This window comes from Chanos chanos, chromosome 6, assembly GCF_902362185.1.
Source record: "Chanos chanos chromosome 6, fChaCha1.1, whole genome shotgun sequence".
Classification (NCBI taxonomy): domain Eukaryota; kingdom Metazoa; phylum Chordata; class Actinopteri; order Gonorynchiformes; family Chanidae; genus Chanos; species Chanos chanos.
The window spans coordinates 45,503,758-45,514,557 of NC_044500.1; the positions used below are offsets into that span (position 1 = coordinate 45,503,758).

Here is a 10,800-nt window from a genome sequence, read left to right on the forward strand (position 1 = left end):
AATTTTAAGAATTGTGACATTCCTTGAAATCCATACAGCTCCCAGCGTGGGAATACCGTGCGTACCAATGGCATCACCATCATCATCACTTTGAAGTACAACTGGCTCCTTTGAATACTACCACCTATTCTCACATGACAAGATGTGGGACGCAGATGGGGAACTTAGTCACAATTACAGATATAGATACTGGCAGCTCTTAATTCTGAATTGTTCTGGGGAAAACATTATGAAGTTATTCGCTATTTCTTTTCGGGATCTTATAGTGTTATTCCTTATTTTAATCAAAAAATGGTCTGTTGTTTTCCTCCTGGGTTTGTGTGTTTATCGTTACCTTAATTAGTCTGTGGATTTTATTGACGGAGCACTGACACACGTTTGAATTTTTAACGGTTGTCGCCCTCTTGTGACGCTTCTTTATCTCGCAAAAATGACCTGCTCAGCGCATGCGCTTCAGTTGTAGCTACATGAGCCTCACATCAGAGTACCAATAATACCTGACTAGCGAACTTCTGTGGTGTATCAGTAAGTATTATTTCACGAAGATTTGAATGATAACTGATTTCGACCTGTGTTCTTCCGACAGATGCTTAAGTATTTTTGTTGCTGTTGTTTGTTTCACATTTTGTTTTGTTTAGTTTTTTGTTTTCGTTTTAAACTCTGTTCTCCTAAAGTTTCACCGTCCAATGTTCCGTTTATGAACGTCTGTCATGAGCTGTTGCCATATGGTTTAGAATTTAATTTCAGATTCTTTGTGCATACACTTGCACTGAACTGCGAAAATATACATTGTATAATTCATTTAACTGCACGGTCATTGGTTTACAAAATCATAGCCACTGATGATTTTCAAGGTTGCGATTTTTTTTCGATTTTCTGCGATTTTTCTTTCTCAGGTTGGTGACGTGTAATAACGCCGCAACTGTTTGAAAAAAAAAAAGCAACCTTGCCGTTTCTGCCGAAACCCGGGATCGAACCAGGGACCTTTAGATCTTCAGTCTAACGCTCTCCCAACTGAGCTATTTCGGCTTGTATGGAGGGGCTCCACCAGTGTATTTCATACAGTTGAATTGTCATTATGTTCGATCATGTAGTCTCATTTTGTGAAGCAGTTTGTACAACCGTTTTGAACTTGTAGTTTTTATGTGAATCGGCGACGTACAGTAAAGACCGACCGTTGATCAATTGAGATTGATAAAAAAAAAAAAAAATGGGAGAACCCTCTACGGTGAAGCGATAGGGGGCGCTGGCGTATTAGGTTTGAGTTGAATTTGCGAGTTGTAGCCAAGTTAACAATAATGTAATTTCACATGTAGTATTACAAAACACTGTTTTTTTTTTGCAGTGAGCTCTACGTTGTTAGATCACATTATGCTACTCTTAGAGAGGTTTAAATTTCTCTGTGGCATTTGTCAAGGATACATCTTTTTCTCCTCCATCCTGAATGTAGCTGTATTTAAAAAGCAGATATCTAACTGATCAGAACAAACGAAATGGGACCGAGGAAGTGTTTTCAGAAAGCAGGATACCTCAGTTAGCGGATAACTGGAGCCAAAAGTCAAGAGTGGCTAACAGCACAGCTACTGCGGAGCCCCGCTCTTCTTCTTAAGGACTGATTCAGGCTCCAAGCTCACAGCCAAAGGGTGTGCATGCAAGTGGTGTTGTTAACCCACAGACAGGGATAATATATTAAAACTAAATCTCCAATGTTTTACTCCTAAAGACCAACCTAATTGCACTTTTCCACTTCCAGTTATTTGCGGCTTTCTCTTCATGTCTCAGTATCGTGCCTTGTGTGTGTGCGCTTCGTTATGTGCCTGTATGTGTGCATTCTCGCGTCTGCATGTGTATGCTTGCTTGTGTGTGTGTGTGTGTGCGTGCGTGCTTGTGAGTGTGTATTTTCCATGCTGTGTGGTTGCTTTGTGCTCCCATGTCTGTTGCCTACACAACTGTTTTGCCTTTTTTTCCCCCTAACAACTCTGAAGCCCTGTGGTCCTCAGTAACATCCAGACTAAATATAACCCATCCACCAGCACCAGTTTTATTCTAAGTAAAATATAACTCAACCAGCACCAGTTTTACCCTCAGCAGATGCCACTAAAGACTAGACATGCAGCTGGGGAAGTATGTTGGACCAGGACTTCACTATGTGTCTCTGTGTGTATTACACACATTAATATATTAAGATTTTCTTTCTCTGATGAGGTCTCATTTCAGTTGTGTGTGAACATGTGAATGCGTGTGTATGCTTCGGTGTGTGTGTGTGTAAGTGTGTGTGTGTATGTGTGATGCAATTTGAGGAGAAAGAGACTTGCTAAAGGCTTAATTTCTATTGTAATGGACTTAGACAGCATGTGTAGACAAGCTTAATTATTTCTACACTGAGCTTAAAACAGCTTTGATACTGGTTTACACATATGTATGTTTTTCAGTGGTATTACAGGGCACAGACATCTAATACGAACATATCATTTAATGCAACTCTGTAGGAGAAAACGAAGAGGGATTGAGCCCTTTCCGAAGCACTATGACAGTCCATGTACACAACTTACAAATATGTTTCATTTACTTACTAATTCCCAAGAGGCCATGTTTATAAATGTGTGTAGGCATGGAAACCATATTAAAGGTTCTGTATGGAGGAGTGTGTGTGTGTGAGAGAGTGTGCATGTATATGTGTGTGTGTGTGTGAGCATTGCATAAGCTGCTGTACTCTTCTCCGTTTTACTGTGGGCTGCTACCCACACAACGTTCACTCTGTTCTCCAGAGATCGCTTCAGTCTTGTAATGCACTGTTTTTTTTTTTTTTTCTCACAAACTCCCTCCTGCTAATAAAACTCTGTTTTCACACGTTTGCCAAGGACTCATTCTGACAGATCCCATTAGTGCACGAGTTTGTGTCCATATTGTGACTGTGAGTTTTCTTTTTGAGTGCTGATTCTGCAATATTGCATTTTTAAGGTTGACTCCGTGTATGCATGTGTGTATGTTTGCATGTATGTATTTATGTATGTATGTGTGTTTGTAAGTATATATCTGTCTATCTATCCTTCATTCCATCTATCCATCCATGCTCTCCTCCTTTGAGAGAAAACAGACTGAGACTGACTGAAACGGTTCAGTTTATTGACACAGACATACTAAACAGACGTGAAAACATCACAATGGAAATCATGTACAGTAATTACATCATCGTCTCGTGAACATGCAGGTGCGTGACCTGTTAAGTGTGCGGTAGAAAGTCGACGACACAGATACAGCACGCGTGCTGCACACGTGTCCTGAAAAATACGAAGCCTAACACCACCTTCACCCCCCTTTGTGGTTCAATGATATTTCAAAACTACCCCCCCCTCCCCCCCCCCAACTCCAATCGTCTCTCATCCCCAGTAAATTAAAGCAACATTTACACCTGTGCACAAGTCTGTGGATAGTTGCTCTGTTCCTAGCACTCAGCTGTGTGTATGTGAGTGTGTGCACATTTGTGTGTGTGTGTGTGTGTGTAGTTACACATCCCTTGACTCATCCACACTGAGCTGCTGTAGGGAAGAGGACTGTGGCCAGGTGTCGGTGCCGTACAGCTCTGAGTCTTAACAATCATTCCTCCCTGTCTCAGCATTAACAACCAGAGCCAGGGAACGCAGTAGAAACCCAAACGCCATTACGATAATGATATGTACATAGTATAACGAGTGACACGTTAGAGCAAACTGGGACAATTTGAGACAGTACTGAGGTTCTGATAATTCTGTCTCGACTGACAGTTGACGGTCTGAAACTGTGCAGCTGCTAAGCTAATAACGTGATTGTTTTTAATGTGTTGAACAAGTCTGTCGTTTTGCATACATAAAAAAAAAACCCAAAAAAAACCCCATCTACTTAAATTCAAGAGGCTAACACAAGCCCCGGGCTGCTTTGTTATGGCCCTCGTTGTGTTTGGTTCATGTCGAGTAGTAGAGAAGTTCAAGGTTTATAGTTTTTGATATGGTAGACATTGCCGTGTTACGGAGGACTCAGTACATACATTACCGAATTAATATTGAGGAAGAAAAAAATCCACTTCCTCATCAAGTCTACACAATAACTGGTGTTTAATATACACATGATCCTGAATCTCTGTTTGTTCCTCTTTCTCTCTCACTCTCTCACTCACTTGCTCTCTCTCATGAGCATACACAAACACGCACATGCACGCACACACATTGTAATAACTTGAGCTGGCTCTCTTCTCATTGTTCTAGTGGTCATGTGTGTAGTACTAAATCCAGCCTAAACCACTACATCTTACTCTAACTTACATCTCTTTCTCTTGTCGAGTTTGAGGCTTCGCCCAGGCCTGACTGACAGATTCAGATAAAGAACAAAGAACAGTGTCCTTATTGCATGTCTCAACACTAACAGACAAACTTACATTTATGGCAAGTACAGTACATTCTGACAGACAGATAAATACATACATCAAAACACTTCCACTCAGTGTACGGCTTATGAGACACACACACACAGAAAAACACATTCAGCACCTGTATAACTAACCCTTTTTAATTAAGTTTAATTAAGGCATGGACCAGTATTTTAAATCGAACCAAAAGAGATTTTGTACAGGTGTGTGTGTGTGTGTGTGTGTGTGTGTGTGAATATTTGTTTTCTGTAGAAGAAGCCTTAGGAGAGTTAAATCAAGGTGAGGACAGTAATTTCACAGAGGAGGTTCCGGAACCCTCCGCAGGAGCCAATAGAATGTTCAGACTCATCAGGCACAACTGAGGCTTCGGCTCCTGCTGTGGTGGATCCTTCCTCCACAATCTCAGGACGTCCTCCACTTCATTTACTCCCTTCCTAAGTAGCAGCTGCCTCCATGTGCTTGAGTAAGCAGCATTAATTACGTCTGCCAAGTCCTTAAAACATTCTATTCTGAGCTGTTAATTTAGCATTTTTGCAAGTGCTCTTCATAAAAAAATACATATTTCCAGTTTGTTTTTGTTTTTGTTTTTTTTGTAAACAAGAACTTTACTGTAAGATCACACACAGTGTGTAGGAGAGTGTGTACGGTTTGTGTGTGTGTGTGTGTACGTGTGTGTGTGTGTGTGCGCGCGTGCGTGTGTGTATGTGTGTGCGCTTTGTAACATCCATGCCTCAGTCTGCGTGTGGTTGCACAAACGTGTGGGAATTGTTGGGCGATGTGTGAAGAGAAGCCTCTTGTGAGGACAATCTTGCAAACGAAGAGCATTACATATGTGCGTGTGGATGTACAGCGTGTGCGTGTGGATGTACAGCGTGTGTGTGTGTGTGTGTGTGTGTGTGTGTGTGAGTGTGTGTGTGTGAGTGATGTGACAGTAATATTTCCTAAACAATGGTTGCCATGGAGACCCACGGGAGGCTTCATTGCCTTTTTCCTAACGATATACTTCATTAGTTAAACCAGCAGATGAGCTTCTTAATTGGCACACCTGAGCCCGTCCCCCACTTGACTTGGTTAAGTAGCAAAAATTACTCAGATTACTCTCTTACTCGTCAAACGCGCACACACACACACACACACACACACACACACATATATATATCTATATAACATATCCCATATATTCCACCAAATTGTCCATGAAAAACATTTCCTTAAATACCTCTTAGGTCTGTGATACACTTCCACACCCCTCCACCCTGAAAATAAGTTAATTTATATTGCACAAGATAAAAGTGTTACACCTAATTATGTTCACAAACACATTATTGAAGCAGAAAAGAGCTCCACTTAGATCAGTGAATAAAAACGGGCCTATTGCAAGTCCCATTAGTACAGGCTGGAGAATTATAAAAGTACAATGCTATTTACTAACCTCCTAATATTTCACTGGACTACCTGAATCTCTTGTCTTCTAATGTGAAACAATCCTAAGCCCATCAATTAAAATCGAATGAAACGGCATGTATCGTTAGAAAAAAAACTGCTGCAGAACTGCTTGAGTCCAAAGACATTGACCACGACCCGAGTTTGTCTTGTCGCTAGGCCTCAGATCAGCGTCCTAAATGAGGCTTAATGGGCCCACTGATTCTGCTGCATGAATCTGGGGTGGTGGTGTCTCAGAGAACCTCTCTCTAGTAACGTTCACCGATACGACTACACCAACCGGGTGTGACCACGCCACCCAAAAGTGCAAGCAGCCGCTCGGTAACTACGGATGTTTATGTTTGTATGTCTGTATGCGTGTGTGTGTGCGCGCGCGTGTGTGTGTGTGTGTGCACCCACGTGCAGTTCTGTCCTCCGCTTTCACAGGGGTTCCGTGAGACAGCGATCCGTAGCATCGCTACCATCCAGGCGCACCTTGCGTCCCTGACGGGGCTCCACCCAGGAATTGTGGATGACGGTGCCTCCGGGAGACGGATCCACCTGCAGCAGGGACACCACCCGTTTCTTCACCTTGGCCCGCAGCACCCGACGGAGCTTCTGGCGGGTGAAGGCATACAGCAGTGGGTGGGAGATGGTTGTGCCATAAGCCAGGGCCAAGAAACAGAGCCTCAGTTTCACCAGGCCGTCGCTGGGTCCCAGAGCCAGAATGAGCATGTTGGCCACTGAGATGGGCGCCCAGCAGCCCAGGAACGTGGTGATGATGATCAGGGACATCCTGAAGACCCGGCGCTGGCGTTCCCGGCGGTCCCGGTGACGTCGGACAGCTCTCCGCAGGGCGATGATGGCCGACACGGAGGCTTGGACTCCCACGGAAGACGGTGCAGGAGCGGGAGCTGGGGAAGGGGAGGTGGGCCCGCTTTCGGCGCCCACCAGAGGCGCTGTGGAGAGCGGAGGGGGCGAGGTGGCAGTTGGGGTCGGGGAAGATATGAGGGGAGGGTGGGAGAGGCGCTTGGACTGATTTGTCGTTTGTTCTCCTCCTCCATGTCCTCCTCCTCCTCCTCCTCCTCCTCCTTCGATATGTCCTGTTCCACCTTTCTTCTTTCGCCGTCTCCGCCGCCCCCTACAGGACGTGCCGCTCCGACGCTGGCTCCGACGCATGTGGGAGCCGATGCGAATGTTCAGGGCGCGGAGGATTCTGGAATACGTGAACAGCATGACAACCACGGTGGCGAAAAAAATGGGCACTTGCAGGAGGAGGTGGTAGTACATGCCCAACCCTGTGTAGTAGCCTTGCCCGCCAACGCACAATAGTGTCCGGTTACGCCAAGCGGGTGCCAGTCCAGCGTCGGGCGCGCCGCTCTCCTCAGGGGAAGAAAAGAAATCCACCTCTATGAAAGGAATGAAGAAGACAGCCAGGGACATGGCCCAAACCGCTGCCAGCAGTAGCGCAGCCCAGCGCGGCGTCAGGAACCGGTTAGCGGGCCGCACTGAGATATCATAACGGTCCAGGCTGATGACGAGCACGTTGATCGCCGTGGCGATGCTGGCGAAGGTCACGCAGGCTTCGTGGAAGCAGCAGATGAGCGCCAGGTCGCGGCCAGACGGCAAGAGCACGACCACGACGGTTAGCGGCAAGCACAGCACGCACACGGCAATGTCCAAGATGTGCAAGTTGACCGTGACCATGTTGCTGACCGAGTCGACCAGGTTAGACTGGGAGCAATAGAGGACCAGCACAGTCAGATTACTGCTGAAGCCCAGTACCAACTCCAACATGAGGAAGCTGGTCAGAGAAACCTGAAAGCTGATTGGGTAAGGCATGTACCAGGTAGTGGGGTGACTGGGCCCAACCAGCCCGTCCAGTCCCACCCCTGCAACGCCGGCAATCGTCCCAGCTCCATCACTGGTTTCCAGGCGTTGCGTGTAGCTCTCCGTCTCCATGGTGCTCTCTCCCGGTGACTTTACCTCAGACCTGACAACAGACTCACCCCCTCAGATTTCAGAGTGCCCATGACCTTCACTCCAACAGGGGTGGAACAGAGATTGGCGAAGTTCAACTTTTTCTTGGACAGTTCTGTAGAGAGGAGAGACAAAAAAAAAAAAGACATGTTAGCTATGAGTGCTACAGCTGAGGGAGAAGACAGTCCGAGATTTTCGTGGAAAATACATCTCAGACCGCGAGGCAAAGCTTCCACCGATTTCAGTGAATCTGGACATTCTTTTGCTTCTGTCTCTTTATCACGCTCCTTTCTTTTATTCCATCCTCTTAGGATTTCAGGATTTACAGTGGATAAAGGGAAAGGAGAGGTAATACAGATGAAAAGAAACTGTAAATAATTATTCACGAGTAAGAGGACAAATCACAACTCGCTCATACAAGCAGGGGAAACGACAGGAAATTGTCTCTTAAAAGTATAAATCCTTCCTTTTAGAAGAGACGCCCTGATAACCTCATTATTTCCCTGCTTCCTCTTTCGGTAAAATGATTCCTCCAACAGCGCCACAGCGTAATTCATTCAACAAAAGCACTTGCAGCTTCCCGTGGGATGCAGTGATTCACAAATACCTGGCAATATTATTCGCCGGCCCTGACTTAAGCTCCCGCTTTAAGATACGTTGTCTGTTTTTCTAATACGGACATGAAAATACTCCAGAAGGACGAGGCCCAAAAAACAACAACAAAAAAAAAAAAAACGTGCTCCAGATGATTAAGGTCATGGAACTTTTGCTAATCGTGACTCTTAAGAATTCCGACTCCCATTCCTCAGTATTCCCAAAACCATATGTTTTCAATTTAGAACATTTAAGATCATTAGTCCACTGTTTTAATCACAAATCTACGATGATTTTATTATTTAATATCGTCTTTTTTTTTTTTTTTTTAATCTATCCAGGGCAGAGAACTGGTTTCTGCTTTACGAGGACACCTCAGGGAGAGTGAAGATAATAGTACCATGTTGCAGTAACCTTGGAGCAAATTACTGGGATAAACTGCCATTTCTGTTGAAGACCGTGAGAGCAACACTAGAAAAGCTACTACCCTACAGTTATCAGTGCATTTCTCAACATCCACTTCAAGGTCTGAACCAATAAACCTTTTATAAAACATTCCACCAGGTTAATTAGGTAATAACATGCTTGGCTGTCTCGGCACGCTGTAATTTTTTTTTTTTTTTTTGCCTAGTTTCTCTGCTGCTGTTCTGTCGGGGAGGAAAGGCAGAGCTTTTTTCTCCGCTGGCCGGTTTCCAGCCTGCTCTGGGTTAAACCTGCCTTCGCATGAGTGCCACCTGCGGAGCAGTGAGCAGCAGCTGCTTTGTCTATAGAGGAGACAGACAGTGTGTGACCACAGAGACAGAACTGCCACATTTTATCATCACTCATGGCATTGATCACACACACGCGCACCCGCGCGAATGCACACGTGCACAGAAAAAGCGAGAGAGAGAGAGAGAGAGAGAGAGAGACAGAGAGACAGAGAGAGAGAGAGAGAGAGACAGAGAGAGAGAGAGAGAGAGAGAGAGAGAGAGAGAGAGACAGAGAGAGAGAGAGAGAGAGAGAGAGAAAGAGAGAGAGAGAGAGAGAGAGAGAGAGAGTTGCATGTGAGCAGCCAGACTTACAGGCATACATTTTGACACGCATATACATACAATAATAATACAATAACCACAGTCTCTCCATTAGTCTCCCTCTTTCTCCCTCTCTCTCTCTCTCACACACACACACACACACACAAACACAAACACAAACATAAATACTGCATGCCTGTTGGGTGCAGGCACTGCAGTATCTGTGAGGACTTGTAGCTTTATGTTTTGCCGTAAAGGAGTAGAGCTTAAAAAAACCGAACATAAAACTCCCATTTTCATTAGGGCTCCGAGACGGGTTCTCTCGACAACTCCCAAAATTCATTACGACTTGTGCACAAGCTGTCATAACTGCACACACCTTACATTTATCTCAGCTTTTAAGAGGAGCAACAAGGCAACGTTTAATGGAGCCATTACATCATCTGGCTAAATTGACTGATCTGAGTTTTGGCAGTGGGAATTTAATGGACACAGAGAGATAGTGGCAGTAAATTTACAGGAGGCTAAAGATAGATCAGAACCACAGATCGCAGACGTATTGCCGACAAGGTGATTGGTACGGTTACGGTTACGGTTACGCTGACCGCTGGGGGAGGCCGACGCGGGTCTTTTCTTTGCGGCCGTCCTCCGGAGGGATACGCTGAATGGATGAATACCGCTTATACATAAACATCAAGTTACGTCCAAATTCATGAAGAATGTTAGAAAAGTACAGAGATCCCACCAAACTGAACAAGGCCGTCTGAACTTCCAGTGTATAATTTGGATGGATGGATGGATGGATGGACAGACAAATGCGCAAATAGACAGACAGACACACGCACAGGGATAGATAGAAAGATAGATACATACATACATACATATGTACATACACGTGTACACAAGTATATACATATATACATACACACATCTCAGACAGAGAAATGATTGTACATACTTAAACTAAACATGAGTTTTATTAGTACAATTGACTTGATACTGTCAAGGTGGTGATTTTCTCGCACGTTTTCAGCCAATGTTGGTGCTTAACCATTGCAGAGCAGATCGTTCAGTAGACAGATGTCTTCATTTTCGATTCAGTTTGAGTTGTCCGTTAGCATTTTAATGTTCAGTGTTTGGGTGTACAGTCAGCCCCAGATATCTTTAACAGCTTCATACAAAAGACAGCATCACCCATAACTGTAAGCAAATATGAAAGTGTCTTTGAATGACCAACATACGGCTGTTATTTTATAATAGGAACTCTTATATGACTCATGATTCAAAGAAAAAGTCTTCAGATTGGATCCATAGGTCACAGGAACAGAGAACGCTGCCAAAAAACCCCAAACAAACTCAAAGTCGGCCATTCAGTACTCTCTGTATAAG

At 44.6% G+C, this 10,800-nt stretch overlaps 1 protein-coding gene and 1 non-coding gene across 2 annotated transcripts; both read right to left on the reverse strand.

Annotated features, from left to right (window-relative positions):
* Nucleotides 1-956: 956 nt before the first annotated feature.
* Nucleotides 957-1,029, reverse strand: trnaf-gaa (transfer RNA phenylalanine (anticodon GAA)). Its single transcript has one exon. It is a non-coding gene; the product is annotated as a tRNA-Phe (tRNA).
* Nucleotides 1,030-6,265: 5,236 nt separating this feature from the next.
* Nucleotides 6,266-7,786, reverse strand: LOC115815570 (G-protein coupled receptor 22-like). Its single transcript, XM_030778533.1, has one exon. The coding sequence runs from the start codon at nucleotides 7,784-7,786 to the stop codon at nucleotides 6,266-6,268; it is 1,521 nt and encodes a 506-aa protein (XP_030634393.1).
* Between the last annotated feature and the right edge of the window lie 3,014 nt (nucleotides 7,787-10,800).

Coding starts and splice junctions, on each gene's coding strand:
- LOC115815570 (XM_030778533.1), bottom strand. CDS start 7,786: ATGGAGACGGAGAGCTACACGCAACGCCTGGAAACCAGTGATGGAGCT.